The sequence below is a fragment of the Balearica regulorum genome, chromosome 8 (genome assembly GCF_011004875.1).
Source record: "Balearica regulorum gibbericeps isolate bBalReg1 chromosome 8, bBalReg1.pri, whole genome shotgun sequence".
In the NCBI taxonomy this organism is placed as follows: Eukaryota; Metazoa; Chordata; class Aves; order Gruiformes; family Gruidae; genus Balearica; species Balearica regulorum.
In genome coordinates, this window is record NC_046191.1 from 11977512 (window position 1) to 12002949 (window position 25438).

At 54.0% G+C, this 25438-nt stretch overlaps 2 protein-coding genes across 6 annotated transcripts in view; one reads left to right on the forward strand and one right to left on the reverse strand.

Moving 5' to 3' along the window:
• The window catches only part of ERI3 (ERI1 exoribonuclease family member 3), a 135477-nt gene extending 125527 nt beyond the window's left edge, over positions 1-9950 (forward strand). For 2 of the 3 annotated variants that reach the window (XM_075759614.1, XM_075759615.1), the window contains one exon: positions 8334-9950. In XM_075759614.1, the coding sequence (XP_075615729.1) occupies positions 8334-8416 (83 nt within the window). In that variant the 3' untranslated portion in view covers positions 8417-9950. Of the gene's footprint in view, positions 1-7752; positions 7876-8333 lie in introns of all 3 variants that reach the window. The other variant, XR_012836512.1, reaches the window with a different exon arrangement.
• Positions 7489-25438, reverse strand: part of DMAP1 (DNA methyltransferase 1 associated protein 1) — a 36694-nt gene continuing 18744 nt past the window's right edge. For 2 of the 3 annotated variants that reach the window (XM_075759611.1, XM_075759612.1), the window contains exons 9-10: positions 18925-18997; positions 15720-17063 (exon numbers count right to left, since the gene is read on the reverse strand). In XM_075759611.1, coding sequence (XP_075615726.1) covers positions 16717-17063; positions 18925-18997 — 420 coding nt within the window. In that variant the 3' untranslated portion in view covers positions 15720-16716. Of the gene's footprint in view, positions 7709-15719; positions 17064-18924; positions 18998-25438 lie in introns of those variants that run through there. The other variant, XM_075759613.1, reaches the window with a different exon arrangement.

Sequence of the window (25438 nt, forward strand, 5' to 3'; positions counted from 1 at the left end):
GATTTGGGGGCTGAATAGTGCAAAAAGGCAAATCCTTGCCAGAAATTACATAGGGATCTTGTAATAGCAGGATACTGCCATGAGCCACCGAGGGAAGAAGGAATCTTCTTGAGGGCATGGTTTGACCTGGATAATTTTGGGGAACATGTGCTTCACCTGCAGGAACACAGGAGTTGGGCAAGGGGCTGGGGTGCCGCCGGGTGCCCTGCTGCCAGCTTTAACCACCAAACTCAGGGCTGCATTTGGAAGCTCGTCCTGCTGGGCTTCTCCTGCGGGCAGCAGAGCAGGGACGGCTCCTGCATGGTGTCACCTCTGCCAGGAGGTCTGTCCCCACCGCCTGCGCAGCCGAGCGATGCCGAACCGGCAGCGTGCAGCCAGCGGGGCCACGGCAGAGGCTGCGCCATGGGGCCAGCGGAGAGGAGACCTCCCGGGCTGCCGCGAGGGTGCTGGTGGCTGGAGGCCGTGCTCTGGAGCAGGCTGGCCGGCGGGATGCGCTCCCCTCCGGCTCGGCCGGCTCCGGCGGCTGTCTGTCACTCGGCGGGATTATGAGTAGTGAGCGTAATGCATCGGCGTATGAATAGGGTTGTCTGGCTGATGGTGATGTATCGTTTTTCATTACTGCCTCTCAAGCCCTCCCTGCTCCACGTGTGGAAATTCTATTTATTCCCTAATTTGTAAAAATTCCCTCCTTATCTGATACCAATCAGGGAGGGGTAATTGGCTCTCCAGGGCTAGCGGCTGGGGTCCTGATGAAGAGATATGTGTGTCTGCTCCGGCTGTCCAGGCACCCTGCCCTGCTGCACCAGCGACACGGGCCACAATTAATAATGATTTGCAAATGGCAGACAAGCAATAACGCAGAAAGATGTCCAGCCAGCCTCCTGCCCGCCCCTTAATTTCCTTCTGTAATATAAATGGCACGGGAACGAAAATCCAGCGCTATAAATTCTGAAATTAGTTATTCACCGTAATAAATGGTTCCCTTTTTGGTGCACAGTCCCCCCCATCCTTTTCCCCGACCCCCCCCCCTCCCCTCCCGCCCCACTCGCCCGCTACCTACTTCATTTGAGTCCTAATATGCAAATGCTGTAATTTAACGGGATGGTGAAGTTGATTTTCATGTTAACTTAATTACATTGATTTATGAAGGGCTGGGATGCAGACACGGCTCCAGCCTTACCCACCTCCCACCCTCGCCCCTCTGCGGTCCCACTGACCCGCCGCCTCTCTTCCCCTTTCTTCCCTTTTCTCAGTCCTCTCTTCCTCTTCTTCCCCAAGTTTAGTGTTTTATTAGCTGCCTTTAAGTGGACATAAGTCCTGGCGACAATCGCATGATGCGGAGGACAAATTCCCCGTCCTGCCTTGTTTAATCGTGCCTGGATAATGGATGTATAATTGACTCATTTGAATGCTTTTGCCTACAGGAGTGCAGAGCATTAAATGTTTGATTGCCTTAATTTCCAAACAGATCATTATCCCCTTCTTACCCGCTCTTAATAAACACTTTATGAGGATTTTTTTTGTAAAGGAAAAAAAATCTCCACTCCTCGTACTTCTCTGAAGTGATAAACTCTAATTAAGTCTAATATTTAAAAATATGGTAATGGTGACTTGTTTGAATAAGTGGCCTGCATTTCCATAATTTCATTATTACGTAAAACACGCTAATTATTTGAAGTGTGCTTATTACTAAAAGAGAAATCTCCTTCTAATAAAGATGAAATTGGCTTTTTTCCCTGTATTGCCACGCACGCCGCTCCCCTTCCCTCCCGGCCGGTGAGCAGCCGCAGCCGGGAGCGGGGCGATGGCAGCGCTCGCTTTGTTTGCCCGGGGATGCTGCCAGCCTGCAAGGATGCTGGGTGTGCGGGGACGGTCACAGGGGCTGCAGGGCAAACCGAGGGCTCGGTGCACCCTGTGCCACCAGCAGTGTTGATGCCCTTCAGGCTCGTGGGCTCCAGGAGCTTTGGGGATGGTGCGAGAGAGCTCAGCCCATCCCCTCCAGCTAGGATGCCCCTGATCGCAGGGTGCCCCTGCACGGCATCGCCTGTGCCAGGCCGTCTGGCAGCCTGTGCGGCTGGCGGGTGTCTCACAGCGCTGTGTGTCTCCCCAGTCACCCAGATCCAGTCGCCCTTCTTCCGATCCCCAGCGCCAGGGACAGGAGGAAGCGGCCCGTCACCCACGGGGTGATGGTGGCCAGCCCAGGCGGGAGGAAGCAGGCGCCTGAGGTGGCAGGTTGATCCCTGGGATAGGTCCCCTCCGCTGCACTCGTCTGCCTGGCTGCTTCCCGGGGACGCCCGGCGGCGTCACCTCCCTGCAGACCTGGGAGCTGCCAGGAACAGGCCCTCCCCATCCCAGCATCCCTGCTGGGGTGAGCCGGACTGGGGGGGGCTTCCCTGACCTTGGTGTGCAGGGGGTGGGACGGGCATCCCGTCCCCTTGGGACAGGGACAGCAACAGGTGGGGGCGGGGGGGGACATGAGTATTAATTGTGTCCAAACCCTCTTTAGAGCCCGTGCGGGCGCTTTGTGGCGGGGGAGGCACTGGGATGAAGTCAATATAAAACTAATTTTCTTTTCTTCGTGAAGAAATGAGGTGTGTGGCAGTAACGTAATTGCAGATAATGAGGTAAGTTATTCTTAATATTCTGCGTGTCGCTGTCAGCTCCACCTAATATACCTGCCGGCTGTGCGGGGCATGCGGAGCCCCTTGCCCTCCACGCAGGATTATGAAGCCATTCGTTTGGGAGCAGCGTGGCAGGACCGTCCCTGGCGTCCCCACAGCTCGGGGCTCTGCGTGTCCTTGTCACCGCTGCGGCCAGGCATCCCGGTGTCCCCACCTTGCTCAACACCACTGAGCGCTGGATCCCCCAGGATGCTTATGGCCAAGGTCACCCCAGGACTGAAGTGGGACCTCTCGTCCCTGAAGCTGGTGGGTGCCTGGTCCCTGCAGGGGGGGTGGCCGCTGCCCATGGGGCTGGGCTCTGCACGGGCGCTGCCTCCCAGTGCAGCACAAGCGATGGAACGAGTGTCAGTGTCCCCCTCCCTGGGCAGGGGGTGCCTTGGAGCACACGAAGCCCAACAGCAGCCACGTTTCTCAGGGTCACCCCACCTCAGGGCTGTCTCAGGGCTGCTGCAGAGCTGAGCATGACCCAGGCGCCAGCTGAATGGGATGTGTTGTGGTGGGGACAGATGCAGACCAGACACAGCTCCCTCCTGGCTCCAGCAGGGACAGGGCAAGCGGCTGTGAGAGCCTGGCTCCACATGCCAGGTGAGTGCTGTCACTCCTTGCCTGTGACGGCTCTGTCCTCTCCTGGGGACGTGCCCACTCAGGGAGAGCAGTACAGCCCGCTGAGGGGGGGGCAGCACCCAGCGCTCCCCTTTGCAATTGCCGGGGACACTAGCAGCGGTGCCGGACTGCGTGGGGACCATACGGCTCTGGCCGGTCACAAGGCCACCTGCTGTCACCCGGGGTCGGCAGTGGGGAGACGAAGGGCGGCGGCGGCCGGGCGGCCCTGTTTCCGCTTTGCAGAGAGCTGTTATACAAAGGCAGCAGTGATATTATTCATTAACAGTAATCTGCCATTAGAACATTGATAAATGGCCCCTCGTCGCCTGAGCATCAGTTCTTGTACAGCCCATAAAGCATGGGGACAGTTTAAATATGGACCTGCTCAGCTTGGGCCGGGGGTGATCTGTCTTCCCGGCCATAGCACAGGTGCGGCGGGGCTGCCTCCAAATGAGCACATTTAGGGGGGCCCTGGGCTCCCCCAGCCCCCCGCAGCCCACCCGGGCTGCTGTCGGGATTGAAAAGCTCGCTCCTTGCACCGCAAGCGTCTCGGCCCAGCGCGTGGCGGCCATGGCAGCACTCGGCCCTCCAAGCCCCTGTGGCAGTGGCGTCCGGGCGGTCTGGTCCCATGGGGAGGCGGGAGAGTGGGGGAAATGCCGGCAGGACAGCGTGTGTGGGGATGCGGCCCCTTCCCTTCTGCCCGTGCCTGTGGACGTGATGGTCTCCCTGCTCGAGCATTGCTCCTCCTCGCAGCCCATTCCTGCGGCATGGCGGCATCGTGTCCGGGCTGCGGGCCAGCCTCTTGCTGCCGAAATCCTTGAGCTTGTCCTGGTTTTGCAGCAGTGCCGCTTTGCAGCGGCCAGAGGGAGGACGCACGCACGCAGGGCGGACAGCCCGGTGCTGAGGGGATATCTGCCTCCGTCCCGGCAGAAAAGCGCGGTAGGAACGTCTGTCCCCCTCGAGGACAAGGGCAGCCAGCGATGCTACATGGCAGCAAACTCCAGCCCTAATTAGAGGACAGGTCCTGCCGCCCTGCCTGTGTGCACGTGCTGCTGTCCCTGGCTGTCCCTGCGGCCAAGAGCTCGGCAAGACGCAGAGAGGGCTGGGACGTGGGTGTCAAGGCAGCGTGGCGCTGCAGCGGGTAACACTAAAACAGCGGGTGGAAGGGTTAAAACCCAGCAAGGCTAAGGCAGCCCGGGCGAGGGCAGGTTGGGGCAGCACATCACCCCCGCTGCGCTGGCAGCCTGGCTGAGGAGGGTCCCAGAGGTGGCCGGGACCCAGCGCCTCGGGGCGAGCAAAACCCTGGGCGTCCCACGGCCACCGCGGGGGGCACGCGGGGCAATACTCGGAAGCGGCATGACAAGGCGAGGGGCAGGGAGGCAGGGCAGAGCCACCGCGGCGTTTGCAGGAGGCAGGATAACCCCAGGCTGACCCCTTTCACACACACCGCACAACACCCCTAAATCAATTGCATCTTATTATTACAATATCAATATACAATATTCCTACAATAACACCATTGATTTTCTACTCAGAGGCTGCACCTAAGTCTGTTTTAAAGAGGAGGGAGTTAATAGTGCCCTCATTAAAAATCTATAGATTACCCCCCACCCCCAAAAAAGAAAAAGCAGTTTATATTCATTAGGGCTATTGAATATAAAGTAATATGTTTGTGTAGGACATTGGAGTAATGTGATAATCCGTCCGCATATCAGGGAGAAATCCACTTAGCAACCCTGTCAGCTTGACAAGAAAAATGTGCCCATAAAGTCGGGAATACATTGAGGGAGCGAGCACGAGGGGAGTGGGGGCGCGCGTGCGTGTGCACGCCTGTGCGGCACCCGCAGAGCCATGCCGGCCGGCGGCGCGGGGCCACCTTCCCCCCGACACCTGCTCAGGCTTGGGGACACGGGTGGGCACCCCGACAGCCCCTGGGGGTGGCCAGGGCCAGGGTCAGCCGGGTACGCCGGGGTAGGGGTTGAGGGAGGGCTCTGCACCCTGCCAGCCTCCGTGGCCCCAGGCAGGGTCACCCTGGTGGGACAGGGCTGGTGGGTGCCAGCCTGGGTGCCGGGGCAGCCCTGCCACCACATGCCCCCCCCACGGAGAGCCGGGCCAGGGACACAGGCTGGGCAGGGCTGCCTGCACCTCCCTGCCTGCCTTGGACCCCGCTCGTCCCCCGCCCCGTGGTCACCTTTGCGATGGATTAAGCACTGAAAGAGCAGCAAAGCAATCCCGTTCGTGCTCTCTTAGGCTGTCAATTGCCATTTTTGTAATAGAAATTCCTTTCACAAGGTAACGACGGCCAGATTTAGAGGATTTCATATTGCTAATAATTCCCCAAACAGCCATCTGACTGTGTTGTTTTAAAAGCCGCTTAGTTTTTTGCTTTGGAGTTTATGAAAATCTCCCACTCTAATATCCCGAGAGCCAGCCTATAATTGTGTTATTAAATCAATCGGAGCGGATTACATTGTAAAATCAATAGATGGCTGTAATTGCATATTAGAAAGTTGTTCTGCTGTTGTTGATTTTTTTTTTTACATGGATAATTATAATAAGCGTGTTTACCTTAGCGCTGATTTGGAATGAGTCTCACTAAATGACTTATGACGAGCTTGACGCTCCCGCTGCCAGGGGGCCCTGGCATCGTTTGGGACGGCAAGGAGGATGCTGCCAGCACAGGCGTGCGGGTGGCACCGGGGTCCCACCGGCTTCGCAGGGCAGCAGCCCGGAGTCCAGTGCAGCTCCCAGCACTGGCACCCGGCATGAGAGCACGTCAGGGCTTTGGGGAGACGGCTGGTGGGGTTTAGGAAGCAGCCAGTGGTCCCAGAGGGTCTCCCTGGGGACCAGCTCGGGGTCCCAGGAGGTGCCATGGGGTCTCGCTGCCAGTTTGGCCGCTCCCCAGGTCTCCGCGCAGTTTCCCTTTCAGCAATATGGAGCAATAGCCAAGGCCCAGCTGCCCGTGCTGGCCCGGGGCAATGCTGCGGGCAGGGAGGTGGGCAGCAGGATACCTGGGAGCCGTGAAGGGCAGCGGCCGGGGTTGCACCCTGCAGTGCACTTTCAAATCCAAGCTGCACGCCCGCTGCCCGTCCCACGCAGCTCATGGGCCAGAATTTGCTTTTCTCTTACTTTTTTGGGGGACCAGGCCAGGGCTGGCTGTGGGGTGCGGGTGCTGTTGTCCCAGATGATTGTGCCCTCCCTGCCGCCATTTTCCTGGCTTTTGAGGCACCAGTTCCCCATTAGGTCCCACCGTTAGATCCAGTGCTGGGTTCCCGGGGGGCAAGATGGATGGAGCAGGGGGTCCTAAGGATGGTGAGGGGCTCGCTTGGGCGGGAACAAGTGTCAGCGGGAGCTGGCACTATGGCTTGGTCAGGCAGGACACCCGTCATCTCCAGGGCCCTTCTGGAGCCATCAGTGCCACCTCAGCCAGCGGAGGGGACAGAGGCACTGAGAGACGGGCTCGTCCCTGCCCCTGTGCTCACCGGTGTGGCTGGGGACACCTCTCCTTTGACGGGCTGTCCCCTTGCCACCCAGGGGACAGGATAACACGAGAGGGCTGGGGGGGACACCTGGTCCTGGTGCCAGGCAAGCACGTGGCTCTGACGGGGACGTTACCTCTCCCACTGCCGCCCATCAGCCAGGAGGGACCCCGGCAACTCAGGGCAGTCCCTTGGGGGGCTGCGCGCGGGGGAAGCCCCCTGCACCTCCAGCCGACGCTGGGGGACGGGCGATGGCTTTGCCACCGGGTCACTGGGCACAGTGGGGCTGGGCAGGGCTGCTGGTCTGGCAGGGAGAGGCAAGGCAGCCGGGCAGCCCCCTCCCTGCGGGCAGGCGCCTGGCAGCGGGGCAGCGCTGCCCGTCTGCGCGGGGCCCTCAATCCGGCACGCGGCACTGTCAGCAGGCAGCCTGCTGTCTCCTAGACAGTGAAATATGGCCACAATTAGCCCGGATACAGTTCAATTATGATAAACAGCGTTTGCACCCTTTAAGCCGTGATTAAAAGGCCTCCTCCCGTTGATAGAGAGACCTAATTTCACATTATTATCGCTGTAGCTTGATTATAAAGCACTCCCTGGATTTACAGTTGGGAGATGGATGTGGAGGCTTCTTTATCATTTACACATCAGTAATGATGCAGCCTTCCCTCCACCACAACATCCATCCAGCGGCGGCAAGGAGAGGGGGGCCCTGACTGCGCCCCTGCCCCCCCCTCCCGGGGCACCCTCTCCCCGTGTCAGCTGGGCCCCACTGCCACACGCAAGTGGGCAAAGTCACCCTTACGGTAACAGCTTGATAAATGGGCGGGCGGTAATGAAATGGAGACATCAAGGCGTGGGGCGAGGAAGAAAGAGTGGTAATCGGAACGAGTGGAGCTGTCCCGAAACGGAGGGGAGCGGGAAGAAGGATCGCCTCTGCGCCGTGTGCTGTCAAGGGAGAAATTACACATTTACTCTTGCTTTTTCTTAAGGAGACGGCCCTCATAGATCAAAACATGGATTTACAAGCCAATTTTCAACATGAAATATAGACACCAGGAATCAATTTAAACCCGGCTTCTATTTTAGCAAACGGTGCCTGCGTTTAGTCCCAGGTAAATAACACCAGCCGGAGCCTTCCCCCTCCCCAGCTCGCCACCCCACCACCGCTCGCGCTGGTGGCCACAGTGCTGCCGGCCGGCCCCCGATGCCTGCTTCAACCGCAGCCCTGCGCTGGGGGGATGGCTGTGGCGGGGAATGGAGAGGACCCCGAAAAGAGGACCCCCCCTGCCCGAGAAGGGCGAGGGGAAGGAGAGGACCCTGCTTGGCTGGTGGAAGGGCAGCTCCGGCATCACCTGCCATCCCCGGTGAGCCGGGGACCCCACAATTGCCCCACACCACTGCAAGGCATTTGGGACAGAGTGCCTGCACTGGTGGGGACATAGGGGCTGTGCCGGAGCTGCGTGGACCCGTACCCCCCTAAAGGGGGGCATAGCCCCAGTGTGGGGGCTTAATTCAGCAGCTCCTGGTCGGATCGTGGCTCTAACCCAGCATCTCTGTCCTCTCTCTGCAGATGACTGTAAGAACATCGCCAACATCATGAAGACACTGGCCCATAGAGGCTTCATCTTCAAGCAGACCTCCAAACCCTTTTGATCCCCAAGGCAAGCCAGGCAAGGGCTGCATGCGCCCGGCGCCGGTGAGGCGGGGAGGACGGGCTCCAGCATTAAAATAAAAACGGCAACTGAGGCCAGAGGAACCGATACAAAAAAAAAAAAAAAAAAAAAAAATCTCAATTTCAGCTGTTAACTCCAGTAGAGGTTGTATATATGGGAAGGCAAATCTGTGTAGACCTGATGTGACTCCCTCTCTGGGCTGCTCCGGACATTATGCCATGCTAGCGGACAGCCGCGTAGGGCGCTTGCACCACATTTTAGACTTGTAGTTTGTATTTTTTCTTTGGCTCCTGATTTCCGTCCCTCCCTCCATATCCCACCCCGTCCTCCCTTTCCCACCCCGTAGCCAGAGCATTCCCCCATCTCCTCCCCGGCATGGGCCGTCCCCACCTTCCCTTCTTCTTTCTTTTCTCTGGTTTTATGTTTTCAGGCCTCGACAGCTGCTGTAGCGAGGCCGGCGCTCGCCCGCACCCGGGCTGCGCTGACGGAGGCTCAGCACTATCGAGACGGCCCCTCGCCCTCCCCGCCAGCCCCCCCGCCTCTCCCTCGAGCGCCTTTTCCCCTTTTTGAGTCAACACTAACCCCTCTCTGACTCCTGTATGTGACAAACGCGATCCGTCTCTTTATGTTCAAGGTGAAGTGCCTGTATTCTCCGCTGCAGAGCCTCTGGCAGCCCCACCGTGGGCTGTGGGGCCCGGAGGGCTCCCTTCAGTGGGGCGGGGGCCCAGCGGGTGGGCAGGCGGCAGGAGGGAGGTGACAGTGTCCGCACGGAGCCCCATCCCGTCCCCATCCCCTCTGCTCGTGCCTCTTGCGGGGCTGGGTGCCCAGCCCTGCCCCGGCCCCGCCGACCACGCTCAGCTCCACCGGAGCCAGGCCCGCCGCAGCACCGCGTCCATTGCCGGCGGTGGACGTGCCAGCGCGCGCTGGCCCCCGGCCCACAGGTACCCGAGCAGGGGAGCTGCAAGTTGCTCCAGGCCCCTGACCCCGCTCCCCTCCGACCCTGTCCGGCCTCCCTCAGTTCCCAAACTGAGGCTCAGCCCCCTCCGTGTGCCCACGGTCCCTGCAGGCCATGCCGTGCCCCTCGCAGGTCCCCACGGACGCTCAGCAGCAGCTGGCTTGTTGCCTGAGAGAGTTGCCGAGCACATCCCCTCCGGCTGGGTGGGCTCCCGGCCGGCCAGAGCAGTTGGGGGGCAGCTGTGGGGCAGGCTGAGGGTGTGCGTCGTCCCCCCCCCGCCGGTGTCACCCAGCCCCGGGGCCCTGCTGAATGGAGCCCTCATCCGGGCGCTGACCTGCAGGGAGGCTGCAGCCCTGGGCCCGTGCGTGCATGGCCTGGAGCGAAGCCGGTGACGGCAGCCAGAAGGGCAATACAGGCACTGAACTTGGCGGTACATGACTGCATGGTGTGTGGTGTTCCAGTTAAACCAACCGATAATGCAAACCCAGCATTTTCATTGTCTAGTTATTCCAATCCTTGCTGTAAATGTGCCACATGAATAAAGTTTGGGGGTAAAGGAGCCCGGGCTGTGCCCATGCATGTGCAAGTGTGTATGGGGGGGGGGCAGAGGTGGGGGTGTGCCGCTTGGGTACGTGGGAGCAGGGTGCTCCACCAGCGGGGCTGCCCTCCCTGGCGTATGTCATGCCAGCATGCCCATGCTCCCCAAAAAGGCAAACTCTTTGGCTCTGAAAGGGAGGTCTGAGTTCCCTGCTGCTGGGAGCACTGCCCCCTCTCCAGCATGGGCACCGTGGGTGGGCCCAGCAGTCTCCACCACCACCTCGGGTTTGCTTGTGCCCCAGGACGGCTCTACCCTGAGGATGCCACCAGCCCATCCCAGCTGGGCTGCACCCACAGGTGCACCCCAGTGCAGCCTTCTGCCCGGTGTGGGGTGACAGCCACCACCATCTCCTGCTGGCATCTGTCACCCTGCGCTGCAGCCTGGCACGCTGTACTCGCACAGCCACTACCACACTTAGAGCCTCTGCTACAGGCTGGAACCAGCATGGCTCTGCCCAGGGCGCTGGGGCACCCACGCTGCCCCAGGAAGCAGAGCCAGCGCAAGCACAGCACCACCATGATGCACAGGAGCCATACCGAGCTGTGCAGGAAACGCTGCTATGTCCAGGTGCCTAAGGGACCCTGCCCAGCGCCACAGTGCCACTGGGTGACTGGGACGCAGTGGTCCAGCTGGCACAGAGTGGGCAGCCCCCAGAGGGAAGGGGCAGCCCCAGCCCACTTGCTCCAAGCAAAGGTCACAGGGGTTTTAATAGCTCCCTCTGTGCAGCCCCTGATCAGCTTTATTGACCTATTTTCGATGGAGTCGTCTAATTAGTTTTCTATGAAAACTAAGAACTTGGCCTTTGCCCTTCACTCCTGCAGGCGAGAATGTGACTCAGAGGACGTTGTCACGGCGGATCGATGGCCAGTTACACTTGACAGGCAGGCGGAGGGGACGTGGGGTGGGCGGGCAGGCAGCAGGCCCACAGCTCAGAGCAGGGCACGCAGCCGGGGCCACCTGCACCCACGGTGGGCAGTGCACCGGCCCAGGCTCCCATCACTGCCTTCAGCGACGCCTCAGCCCCTCGAAGGCACTGCAAAACATGGGGCACAGGGACCAGGGGCCCCTCTCACCGCAGGCTGAAGCCAGAGGTGTCCACTTGCCTTGGGCAGGTCAGCAGGAGGAACCGGGCCTGACGGCATGTGCCGGGGACAACACGTTCCTCAGCAAGGACACATTTCTCAGCTGCCAGAGAGCAGCTGCACAGGGGCCAGACACGTGGGATGCTGGAGGGAGCTTCCCAGCCCGGCACAAGCAGCAGCCCGGAGCAGGGCCTGGTGGTCCTGAAGGCAGCAGGGGCTGCAGCAACCCCCGCTGCATCCCTGTGACTGAGGCGGATGGGCTCAGGGAGAGCCACCGGCAACCAGGGCTCCCAGTGTGGCTAGCAGCACTTGGCCTGCCCAGGGTGGAGGAGAGCTGGCTTGCACTGCCTCCCCCTGCTCCGCACAGGCTCACCAGGGCTAATGACAGCTCTGCTCCAGTGCAAGTGACAGGTTCTGTATCTACAGGGATGCTCACAAAAACCCGGCATGTAAAAACCAAAACCACCAGAACAAACCGCAGCTGTCCCTGGGGGGTGCAGGATGGGACTGATCCTGCACATGGCTCCGCACCTCCTCCTCACCCAGCGCAGGGGGCTTACAGCTTCTTCATCTTGATGGAGGAGGAGCTGGAGGCCAACTCCCTTTGCTTTCTCTGCTCCAAGAGGGAGACGGGAAACAAAAAAAACACCAGGGTAAGCGGGTGGGAGCGCTCAGGTCACAGGGAAAACACAACTGCCTGTCCCAGAGCTGGCCACGGGGCTCCCGCATCACATTTGGCAGTGCCCAATGGACCACGCTGCCACCTGCCCAGCTGAAGGCACAGCCACGTCCTTGCGTGATGGGAGGAACAGAGCTAATCCAGCAGTGAGCAGGGGCTGGGATGTCACGTCCCTGACACGGACAGGGCTGTGGGTCGTCATCTTTGCGGTGCACGGCCTGTGGGAGTGAGCAGGATAAAGGGGCTGAGCTCTGCAAGACCCAGTGGTGCCAGGAGCCCTGACCAAGCAAGCTGGCATGCAACAAGACCTAAGGAGCAGAGCCTTGACAGAGGGACAGAGCAGCTCTGTGCTATGGCCAGTTTTGCCCAGGATGCTTGGAACAGGACAGGGCAGAGCCTGGAAATGCTCCTCCACCACCCAGACCTGCCATGAAGTGGCCTAGGAACAGAGCAGAAGACTGACAGAGAACCACGGCTCCTCAAAAAACCCACCACTTTTCTGGTCAGCGTGCACTGATACGCCTGAGTGAGACCGGCGGGCTCTGGTGAGCCTCGCCCTTCACAGACAAGGCTTCAAGGCTGAATCTGGCCCTAGGAAAGATGGAGCCTTTTGCACTGCGTTGCAGTGACACTTGGTGCTAGGTGCTGCACAGATGCCATGGCCAAGACCGCGGCGGGTTCAGCACCCAAAGCCAGGCTCTGTGCAGGGTGCCACAGGGCACGCCAGAGCCACCAGGTACCCCAGTCACTGGGTGCCACAGGGACATGCAGTGCCAGAGCCCTGCGGACCCCGCTGCACTGCACACTGCAGGCAGCAGTGGAGGCTGGCACTGCAGGACGTGTTGCGCAGGCACAGTGACCGCGGTCAGGTCCCTGCCATGCCCAGCCCTGCAGCCACCCCTGTCCTCAAAGACCTGCAGAGCCGCTGCCCCGGCTGGCAAGCACCCAGGGAATGGACAGGGCAGCACCGACGCACTCTCCGAAACAAGCCGGGCCAGCCCATCCCTGCTCCTCTGGCCCTGCTGGTCCCACATGCTTCTGCTCCTGGCGGCAGTGTGCGTGGTGGGAGGCCCCGCTGCCTCCCCCGGCGGGAAGGCGGCCCCCAGTCCCCGCTGGGCACCGGGCAGACGGCAAACAGAGCATGGAATTTGCACGGCTAAAAGTTAAATACAACACACACACGGATTTCGTCAGAGGCCCTGGCACGGCTGCCTTTGCGGGATCCGATTAACGGGGAAATAAAAGGGCCAGAGAACCCACACAGCAGTGTGAACAGATGCCCTATAAAAATCAAATACATGGTAATCAAGGGGACCGAAAGGTACATTTAAAAAAACAAAAACCCACCCTGGAAACAAAGGAGCTGGGCTTTGTGGCTTTCCTGGGAGGGCTACGGAATTAATGGGGAAGAGCACATGTGTTTGATAATCTTTATATGGCAAAAGACCCATCTTTCAAATATGTCACAAATTCATATTAATCACCTTCCTATTGCCTTCTGTGGCGCAGCTATTCCAGTTGCCTTGGGCAAAATTGGGAACTGTCTGGTTAAAAAAAATGTTTTACATTATAATTTACAAGAGCCTACAAGTCTAGTTTCTTTTAATGGAAAGAACGATTAAAAAAAAAAAAGAGGAATATATATACACCCTGGTATATATGCACTATATATATATTAAAATATATATATATATAAAAGACAGATATTGTAACTCCATCTGGAAAGAGAGAATGTTTGATCTTAACAATGTAACTTCTAGCTTTCAAACAGGCTCAGAAAACAAGAAGTCAGCAGGAGTTCAGATAAAGGAAGCTTAAAAGTCAAATAATTCTGACTCTGAACCTGAGACTTCTTAGACTCAAGGTCCTTTCCTTTACCCATTAATGGGCTGACTTGTGAGCTCAGGAACAAAGTGCTGCAATGTGAGGATTTCTGAGAGTCACTCATTACAGATCACTGAGTGGAGTCTGAGTTGCGGAAATCAAAGGATCCAATCTGGAGTAACTGGCTGAACTTCTGCTTGGAACTAATTTGTTCCGAGTTCGGCTCACCTTTCACCTCCCGAAGGCCCAGAGTAAAGTCCCTACCGGGGTCAGCAGCAGACAGCACTGGGGGGATCCCAGCTCGGCTTTAATGGTCAGCAATGGGTACCACAGCCCCTCGGGGAGGGTGGACAGGCAGCCAGGGTAGGAGAGATGTGGTGGACACGGCAGGGCAGAACAGTGCCGGGCTTCCCGCTGCCCCGCGGGGTCTCGCTGCCGAGACAGGCAGATGCCTCTCCTAACCTGGCTAAAATACCCCACTGAGATGTCCCCCGTCCCCAGTGCTGACCAAGGGGGCCAGCGGCAGCCCACTGTTGCCACAATCCCGCTGTTGCCACAATCAGCACCTCAGGACCCTGTTGTGTCTTTGCCCATTCATGCCAATTCCTGGAAAGGAATCCAGGCATGCCAGGCAGGGCTCGGGAGTCAGGACTCCTAGTCCTATTCCTGGCTTTGCCACTCACTCCCTCCAACATCTGGAGCAAGATACTTCTCTCCAGGGAAACAAACCAGGCTTCAGGGGAGCAGCTGGTTTGGAGGCTGAACTAATCCATACTTAATCCAACATGTGGAGTGGCATGGATGGGCAGTGCTAGACCGCACAAAGGGATTCTCCAACTCAGAGGAATCTGAAGCAGGGAGATTAAATGATTCCCCCCAGGGTCCCCAGCAGCTCAGTGGCAAAGCACACACTTCAACTCCGGAGTTCAAGGCTGGTGGCAGGGTTAAACCGCTGAAGCAGCCCCGGCGAGGGGAAGAGCAAGGTGTCAGCCGCCAAGAACCCATGGCCAGGGCTGCAGGAGGCGAGGGAGGGAGAGGCCACTACAAAGCACCACTGGGCTTGCGTGTGTCATGCTGCTGAGCAGACAGGCCAGATACGTCCCAGCAAAACACTTCTTCTACAGAGAGCTGCTTGTTTGTGCTACCAAAACTGCCACCCTGCTGCAAGCACCCCAGGGCGGGGGAAAAGCACTGTACTTGCAGAGGCAGGCTGCTTTCTCAGCGCCATGTTTTGGGCACACTGCTTCCCACACTGTCCCCATTGCACCAGGACCTGGGACACCTCAGGGCAATCGCTCTGCAGTGTGGGGACATGTGCATGCACCCCACCAGCCAAAGAGCCAGCAACTACCCCAGCCCCCTCCCTTCTCAGGGCTGACCCCAGCCCACTGACCTTGCAGAGGCCAATTTTAGCTGTGACCATGAGCGAGAGGCAGTGGGGCTGCTCCTGCCAGCTCTGGGCAGGGCCAGCAGCATCACCAACACATGGCCTCCACTCAGCTCAGCCCATCCTTGCAAAAGCTGGTTGTGGGCCACAGGCTGCTGGTCTCTCCCACCGCCTCAGTGCCCAGAACCACAGGAAAGGTTCAGGTCAAGCACAGTGCCAGGCCCTGCCTGACTCTCCAAATATACCTGAGCCAGGCAGAATGTGGGACAGCAGCCCCATTCCCCTCCTCTCCAAGATACCCCTCCAGCTCGGATGTAATTCCCCCCCCCCCCAAAAGGTAGCATAAAATGGTCACAGTGTGAATGTGCTTGACCTTTTGTCTTGGACTAATCTAATTGTGTCGTCTTTGTGTAATCAGCCGGTAAAGGTCAGTGCTGTATTTAACATAGGGGCCCTTTAGGTACTGAATTTGCCTTGCAGTGAATTAACTTGATTATATTTCTTTCAAATATGTCAGAGACCAGGTCAGTTTAACCCCCTCTGTGCTGCCTGGGCCCACCCCTTTGTTTCTGATTCCAGGAGGTGGCACTGAGGAACAATGTGGTCAGAAACACACAGATGGGCTCCCTCCTCCTGCAGCCATGGCCACCATCACCACCACCTCTCCCACCTTCCCAACAAGCAAAGTCTCAAGGGAGAGCAAATGTGTTGTGAATCAGCCCGAAAAGTTTGCAAACCAGAACACTCCGGACAACAGGGAGGGGTGAGATTTTGGATTGAATACAATAGGGGAAAATAAAAATAATTCAGAAGACTCCTTTGCAAACATGAACCTGTCTCAGTGGAATGCTTCCTTACGACTCCATATTGTCACAATCAAATAGGACATTACTCAAGTCCAGATTAACGTATCACCTCTGCCGTTGACAAATACGGTGTTCTCAATATCCTGCAATACATTATACATTTTAGAAAGTAAAGGTCTGTGCCACTACCGGGGCAGTATATTCAAGGCGTCGAGGATGCCACTGTGTGGAGACGGGCAGCTTTCATCAGGCATTCAGCTCAGCTGTGCCAGGGGACTGCAGAGGGGAAAGCAATCTCAGCTGATCTCCGGGCATACCCTTGGCCCTGAGGCAGTGGTGAGGGGCTGGGCAGCCTGCCCTCACGGAGGCAGGGAGGAGAGGCTGGTGATTTGCATCCTGTGGAAGTACACGCACAGGACACTGTCACAAGGCTCACAGTGAAAGAACCCCTAGGTCTGGCTTTCCTTTCTTGCACTGGAAGTAGGGCATAAAAACACCCCTTTGCTCTTGAAACACCTCTCTCCTTCCCAAGCCTCTGGCTCCAGGCAGGGCTACTGCTTGACTCCAGGGACTTGGGCAGGTCATGGCTCATCATCTCAAGACTGCTTTCCCCACTTGCTTCCCTCTGCTGAGCAGCCCTATGGGGCTGCGTCTAGAAGGAAAATGCCTCAGGCCTGCATCTGCACTGGCATCACTGTTGCTGCCCTACCGCAAGCTCTCGTCACCCAAAGCCTTGCTGCTTTGGTCCACGGTGGCACCCACGTCAAGCCATCTGCCTGCATGGAGGATGTAGAAAGCCCTGCTGACCCCACCTATTAGCACCAAGAACACTGTCCAGCACAGGAGACGAGCCCAGAGAGCAGCACTGGGACTTGGGGGGAACAGGCGTGCTGTGCTCTCTTGGACGCGCATGCCTGGAGGGAGAGCAGGGCAGCATCCCCAGCGCTTGTCAGGGCATCTGCGTTGGAGACCTGAGTGCTCCCTGTTCTGCCCCCACAACCTTCCTTCTCACCGAGTTGGGGGTCAGTGGTGCTCCTACTACATCAATGATCTGGTCCTTGGCATCTCCCTTGCCTTCCTCGATGCCGAGGCCTGCCTGGCCATCTGGATGGGCGCCTTCCGCACTGAGGGGGCCAATACTACCAGCTTTGGCCAGGGCCTCATAGCGGTGCCGTAACATCTGCAGCTCATATTCACAGTTGGCAAAAGCTTGCTTCAGCTCATACAGCAGCACAAGGTCGCTCCGCAGCTCGTTGAACATCTGCACGATCTCCTCTGTGGGCATAGGGTTGAGATCTAGGGAGAAAAAGAAGTTTTGTTGAACACCCAGGCCTGCAACCCTACAATGGAAGATCCCTAGAAAGTTCCTGGCTGCCCATTCACTCCCACAAAGACACACCAGGAGCCTTGCTCCCATCACACAGATCATGAGCAATTCGCACCCCTAAGGGTTGGAGACCTGAATTTCCAGGCTGTCCTTTGGCTCTGGCCAAGGACTAAGGGTAAACCTGCAAAGCCCAGGACTCAGCAAGTGAGGGATGATGGAAGATGCTGATTAGACCAGATGACTGAACCTTGCTACCCACCAGGTCATATGAAGGGAGCTCAGTCTTGGGAACAAGTCCTCACGCACTGCTGCAGAGGACAGAAGAGCTCCTGCTGTTTCCTACACCTTCACCAACAACAGGAGGACAAGCTGAGCTCCCTTGCCTCTCTTGTTGCTCCTCCCAGGGTAGGACAGAGGCAGAGAATTGCCCTGCTGCTGTGTTACAGACATGTTTTAATGCAGACCTCAACTGCTTGTAGCAGGGGCTGGCAGATCGCCTCCCAGCACCATGCATTCTGCTGCAGCCCATCACACATGCAGCCAGGAAGAGCTGCATGTTCTGGAGAAGAAAAGGACAAAGCTTTGCACATTTGCCCTGATGTACAGCAGTGGCCCCCTGTCCGCAGGGCTGTCCATACAACCCCATCCTGCTACCACTGTGTTCACCCATAAAGCCTAGGTGTGTTTCTGTCCTTAAGACACAGCAGAGCTGGAGTACCAGGAAGCCCTTGAGATATGTGTATTTTGTAAAACAGGAATGGGGAGTCAGGAACCCCTCCTTACCCTTGTGGAAAGCAGCACTCACATCCTTTCCCAAGGCTTCCCTAGCAAGCAAAGATGGTAACTCCCTGAGTTTTAAAGCAGAAAGGGGGAAAACACCCTGATTGAGCTGCTTTCACCAGCCACGGGAAGCCTTCAGAACTGCACACAGTCTCCAAGACAACCATAAACCAAGCCATCAAGCCATAAACCAGATGGCCCAAAAAACTAACAAGAGTTAAACAGAAGTCAGTGCTGGGAGCAGGCTCAGTAATCTCTTGTAAATCACCAATAAGGCTTTTTTTTCTTTTTTTTTTTCTTTTTTTAAAATTCCCCCCAGCCACAGTTGGGGGAAAAGGGATCAATAGGTGTCTAATCAAGGGGCACTGCATGCTGGGACCTGTAGTACCTGCACACTGTACCCACTGCATGGAGGGCAGCAGCTAGCCATGGGCTGCACTTCTTCCCCTCTAGCTACAAGCGGGTATTGTACATGTTAAGTGAACCCTTCTTTCTGCTGCTAAGACACTGGAGTTCAAGAGTGAGGGATGTGTGTTTACTCGCCTTTCAGCTGAGATGCTCCAGATTTTCACGCAGCATGTAACCTATAAAGGGGGGATGAACAGTCCCCGGCGCATTTTGGACTTGCCACCGTGAGCAGTAAATTAAGAGGAAACGAAGCATGAAAGCAAGACAGGGCAGCCCCGAACAATGTGCGTGCCGTGGTCACTAACACACTTAGAAGTACCTCTCCTGGCAAGGCTGAGATTTGCCTTCCTAATACTGTGCTGCCTCTCTTGATGGTTAAAAAGGCCCAAACAAGAGAGAAACAAAGGCTCTTTTAAAACATTTTTCTGCTGGGAGGAAAAAAAAAAAAAAACCCTGTGCATCTTGTTCTGGCTTTTACCCCCTCTTTTTTTTTTTTTTTTTAACACATAAAATATTTTAAAAACCATTCACATACTGTTATTCAAGAAACTGGCTGTATTACTAGGGGAAAAAATAGCCCATCTCGAGAACAAAGGCTAGCTCTGTGTGTCTCTTTCTCTCTCGCGTGCCCCCTTTACTCACCTACTCCGAGTTCCATCAGCATCTGCTCCAGGGCTTTAATCTTCTTCTGTCCCACCGAGCTTGGCAGTTTCATCTGAAACACAAAGGTAACAGAGCCACACAGCTCAGAGATAGCCCTCACTCACAGCCATCTAGTTCAAAAGGCAAGAGAGCTTTTCTTTTTATAGTGCAGGGGGAACAAAAAAAGAAAGGGAGAGAAAGGAAAATCAAGTGGTAAGAGAGGGAGACAGGGGCTGAAAGTTTTCAGACTAGGTCCGAGGGCAGGTATTGAAAAGCCCGGTCGCGAGGGCTTTTATTTTCTCTCTCGTGTGTGTGCAAGACACGCTGTTTTACAGTTTCCATGTGTCACTGAATTAACAACAAAAGTTCTTCTTGGCTTCAAACCCTCTCCCGCAGTGCCCAGCCCATCAAAGGGCTCATTTACACAGCGGCTAATGTGCAATGCTGCCCTACTTTATTCGCTTTAGCCGGCCTGATTAGACTCATGCGCTAACAGACTCACTTCTCCTTTTACCTGCTGAGCCCCAGACCTGTGGGATTCATTTACAGAGCAGGCTTTATAACAAAGGGGAGAGACAGAGAGAGCACAGTTACTTGACTGGCGGAAGTGTGAACACACATTTACATCGGAGCTAAGGGGCTAGGTGAGAGAGGAAGCATCAGATGTGAGCTATGAAAGGGAATCGGAGCTGGCCAGGAGAGGAAGAATGCATACACTTAGCAGGGTCCTTCCTCTGCATTCATTTGGGCTCTAGCAGGAGTGCTAGCTGCTCAGACCAAGCATTTATTAGATTACAAGCAGCACAAACGCAGCTGGCACAATATGGCAGGGAGAACAGGTTTCCAAGCCCTGTGGATATATCTAAGAACAAATGAAAGCACTTTCCTTCCTCAGCAATGCTAGAAGACACACCAGGAAAGAGATGATTCTCAACACTGCAGTGTCAAACATCTTATTGCACAGTTGTGGTCTGTCCCTCCATATCCAGCCCTGGGAAGGTGAGCTTACACCTCCACCCGGGGATCACCATCACCAACCCAAGCTGCCCAGCAGACTATTGAATAGCCGAGAGGTGAGAGCATCCTGCAGCCATCCTGCACACCACTTACTGATCAGGGGCTCCAACCTTGGCCAAACCAACCACGAGACTGCAACACTGGGCTGGCAATGACCTGAAGGAAGAGCCATTCTTTGCTTCCTTGGGTGGCCAAGGAAGGAAAGATCACTTAGCACAGCTTAGCAGGAGACAGAACAGTTAGCCTGGAGCACCAGGAAGACATTCCTGAGAGCAAGAGCCCTCGGTCCAGAGAATTGTTCTGCCCCAGGAGGAATTACACAGAACATTTAAGATGGGCAATGCACCCAGCTCTGCCTCAGCTGAGGGATATATGGGCTGGCCTAGTCAGGCTGTGCTATCCTTAACTTCTAGGACACAAAGAGTTAACAAAGCCCAGCATGTCCCCATTGAAGAGCTCTGGACACACAATATTTGTGTAATCATCAGAGCCCTGAGAGTCTGTCTTCACCCCCACCCCTAACATTGACATCATGGTCTTTCTAGCTAAAGGCAGGATTCCCTTCAGTCAAACACCAGCTGGCAAAAGCATGCTGGACTTCAGGAACAAAGGACAAGGAATAGGAGCAGTTCATGCTTTGCTAGGCTAGGTGGACAGACAGGAGGCCTTGGTTTGTTGGTTAGAGGAAGAGCACAGGCTCTTCTCCTGGGAGGCTTCCACTAGCTCAAGGAACTATTGGCAACACAAACGACTAACCTGGCAAAGCCTTCAATTGTAATGTTACGTGTGTCCTGCTGACATCCCACAGGAGTCTGGTCAATGAACACCGAGCCAAGGTCTTCACTGACATTCCTGAAGATCACAGGATGAAGCAGGGAACGGCAGGACAAATTAATGTAACTTCAAAGAAAGGAAGTCTCGAGATGCTCAGGAGTGGGGCTATGAGTTTAGTTTAAAAACACATCAACTAAGCTTCCTTTTAATTCAGGCAGGAGGATCTGGCCTACAAACAGGAAGGCTTCATTGGTTTCTCAAAGCAAGAGTATATTTTAATTTTACCATCATTAAGAAAATGTTATGATTTATGTGGCTGCTGTCAGACTAATATCTTTAGAATTTAGCTGGCTAAGCCAATTCATCTCTAAGACTGATGAAGGCTGATTGCTCTCTATGCAAAATGTATTAAAACTAAATGAGCAGTCTATTACTCAAATGCTGCTGATAATCAGTTAGCCAGGGTCCGTTAGCTGGGCTGCCCTGTTGCAGGAGAGAAGCCTTCATGCCCTGTACAGCCCTGATAAGCCCAAGCTTACTTCAGCAAGCCTTCTTTGTTTTGGTCTTTTAAGTAGATGTCCAGAGATGCACCAGATTACTGGAAGTGGTGTATCACCTGTCCTCATTCCTGAGCGATGAGTCCACCCACAGGGACCACAGGTTCTGGCCTACGGCACAGAGAAAAGCTCTCTGGCTCAAGATGTGTGTGCTGGGATATGTGGTTTCTGCAGGCCATATCTCTGCGTTAATGAAAACGACACTCAGGGCAAACCCGTTGCTTACACCACAGCTCCTGGGATGTTCTTGGTGTTGTCATGGATCGAGTCCTCCGCAGGGGCTGAGAAAAAATTATGTTCCTCGGACAACTCCAGTGAGCAACCACAGCTTCCGAGGTGAATGGCATTTGCCCTTTTCTTTCCTTCCTCAGACCAGACTACTATTGTTATTTATTATCTTTAAAGTCCCAATATAATAATAATACCTGGGAAACAGATTGCTCCAGTCAGAAAACTGATTAGCCAGGATTTTTGAGGTTACTATATTTCGGATGCTCTTCTCCTTTGACAGCCTCTCCCTACAGCCCTCTTTGCAACACCAGCCTGCGCTTATAATTACACCAACGTCACTTTTGATTTAAGGACTGCAATCCTTTGTCCTTGCTAGAAACAACCTGCATTAAACACATGAACTGCATGTACCAAGAGAAAAATAAATAAAGAGCTACAGAAAATTGTGTGAATCAACACCATGAACCCACAGCACCAGACCTATCTATGCAGAGAGGAGCTTTGCCTGATCCTGGGATACAGAGCCGCTGCTGCCATGCACCTGGCCCAGGAGGCACGGAGTACACCGGTACCGACCCGGTCTGCTCTCCCCTGAAGGAGGAGGACGTTGCTCAGGGATTGCAGCTTAAATAGACAAAGAGAACATCCACCGCACTTCCATGCCAGGGGCTGGGAGACTGGGGGGTGGCCTCAAGCGGTACTATTTCTATAGAGGGTCTCACCACAGAGTTCCCTTGAGGTTTTGAATGATACAGGATTTTTATTTAATGTTCAAGACATTCCGCCAACAAAACCTTGCTAATTCACACTAATGACTAGGAGACCTACTGCAAATTAATTGCTAATTGGCAAAATTCATTAAATGAACAAACATGATAAGAAATAACTGAAGATAAAACCTCCCCAAACAGACTTGGTTCATTTATTTTTGTGTGCCATTCAGTTTTCATGATTTATGCTAATACTTTTAAGCATAGTTGTAAATGTATTTGAGTATATTTTGGTAGATTAATGAAGTCTTAAGTAATAGCAGAGCTTGCAACACAGTTCCTTGTTATGTCTTACAGCATCACCACCTGGCAGGTAGAGATTGCCATGGGGATCTGCACTAGGAATGGGAGAGGTGTGTGACTATATCTATGTGGTCATCTTAAATGTCCTGCTCTCAATTTATCGCTTTCTTCAGAAATGCTCCATTTCCGGTATTCACAAATAAAAAAAATCCCACTTCTGTACTGAAACCTTTTGTTTTGTCTCCCACCAAAATACAAGGTTTTTAAAATTAATCAATGGTTCTTTGGATATTTCACATGCACCCTCCCTGATGCTGCACTTCATTATAATTCAATTTTGAGGCAACCTTTTCCTTAAACTCACCTCTCCCCAACCCTAAATAATACGACTGTCCTAAAATCATTAATCCTAAAAAACTTCACATATCTGACCTGTGTCTGTACAGCTATAAACTGGTTTTATGCACTGGCACTGGTTTTGTTGCTCAGCATTATGATACATCTCACTGACATTGAAAACCACCTTCTTCGTGGATTTCAGCAGCAAGAAAACTTTCTCATTAGGCACTTTCTTCATGGGTATCTTTAGAGTACTGAATTGCTTAGTGGGTTTCCGGGAAGGAGTGCTAAAGTTTCAGATGAATAATGTTTTTTGCATTTTCTGACTTAAGATGGGGAAGGAAGGTCAACCTTTCCCCGGCTGCATGGCTCTACACTGCAGGAGCAGAGAGCTTCCACTTCTGCACAGTTTTAAGACTCAAGGAAGGAAAGAACCATATTAAGTACTTTAGCCTTAGAGCTCTGGAAAAAACCCAACAGAAAAATTCAATTTCAGATACTAACGTGCACATTTCTGGAAATTTGAAGTGCTTAACTGCTCAGAACTAAAGTGCTACAATGAAAGCTGGATGGGTAACTGCAATGGATATATGCAAAAGTTAGAAAAGTTTGAAATTGCCCAGGTATTCCCTCTCTCAATGAACATACACGCTTCCCCCCGCCCCAGCTTACAGCCATAGACCCCATGTCTTACACCAGTGCCTGCTGATCTGCCAGACTAAAATTTAGGACAGATAAAAAGAGTCATACCGCTATGCCATCTCTTCTATGCTATGGAACACATTAAACACAATGCAATCATTTTGGGATGGCATGTAATCATCAACTTGCTCCATCAATGAGGCTTAATGCTAAATAAACCAATCTTTTAAGAAGAAAACATTTCTATATTAACTAATGTAAATGGTTATTCCAGGGGTTTTTTAGACTGAAGTTAGACATACCCCTCAAATTCCCAAATCAATTGTGCAAAAATATAAATTCTGTACTTGAATTCTCCTAGTAAATTAAAACAGCTTTACTTGTTAGTGGAATATATCTAGTGAAAGCTTTGTCAAGGATGAGGGAGGACAACAGATCCCGGAGAAGCACAGCACACTCAGGCACACAGCAAAGTAGCACCTCACTGATCCTACAAACATTAATGCCTCGTTATGCATCTATAGCACTAATTCAAGGGGTAAAGCTAAGAGATACTTCCTAAAGAAACCAAAGGTCCTGGACCATCAACGTCTCAGCATGACAGGGTTTTCACCAGCGCAGGTAACAAGGTTTTCCAAGTTTTTATTCTCTCCCACTCTTTCCCCACTTAGGAAGGGGCTACAGATTGCTTTGACCCTGCATAAGTGGCCTAAAATGACTTGGAATCCACATAAAGGATGGCTGATAACCTGGAAAGAGTCAGCTTTCTCCCAATTTGACATACAGGGTGTGACAAGAAACAAGACACCTGAGAAGACAAGAACAATTCACACCTTGCTAGGACTGCCTGCGATCGAGAAGATGGTCACCTTCTGGCAAGTAAAGTGTTATCTGCCACTTACCAATCCTGAGTTTCCTTGCCCTTAAATACCTTTTGCTTTAAATATAGCGCAAGCCCGTAAAACAAATTCAAAAGGACTACAGGAAGTGTTTGTATAGGGGAAAAAATAGTAAAACACATGCTGCAGAAGAAAGAACTGCACAGGACATCTTTACTGGAGGGTGTTTTATGTTAAACGCGCATTATCAGTGTGACACTGTAATATTTTGCTTTAGGAGATCTGCAGATTGGCAGATAGTCCTACCCCTGCCTCTTGCTACAGGTGCGGAAACCAAGCTGAGACCTGTAGAGGTGGCTGCAGGGAACAGAAACAGCTGCAGCCTCTGAGCTGCATCTGGCCGAAACAAATCAATTGAGTACGGAGGAGTGTGCTATGATCACAGGGAGGGCCCTAAGATAGGCCACCGGAGGGGGAACTGCCAGGACAAGAACATTATGTAAACTTCCAGATCAGACACAAACCCAAGAAACTGTAGCAAAACATGCATCTACTCTTGAATTGATGTTGCCTTTCTCTTAAACAATTGAACCAAAACTACACTTAAACAAATACAAAAAACCCACAGTGACTAATTACACTCCGATCATTATATTGGTTACGCTAATGAAAGAAAAAAGTAATATATATGGTGCTCTGCACAAGTTACATACAATCAGATTACCTGAGAAATGACACCTAACACTGCGTCACCACAAGCACACACAGGTAAAGGCTTCTCAAATCGGTCCAGGACTGACAGACAAAGGTCCCCGAGGCCTTGTACTGCACAGACACTATTTGGTACCAGACGATTCAACAGAAGCAGCAACACAGAGTGTCCTTTCCAGAACTACAACTTACTTTAAAAGACCCTATTACTGTACCCAGAGTGCTCCTTTATACCTGAGACCCTACTAAGGCTTTAGTCCAGATGCTCTCCCACACCAAAGAGCTCTGCAAAAAAGGTGACGGATGCATTTTCTTTCAGCATTTTAACATTGACTGCCTTTCAGTTTAGCTAAGAATGAGAATGGAGGAAATGAAGTGTTGGATTCACCTT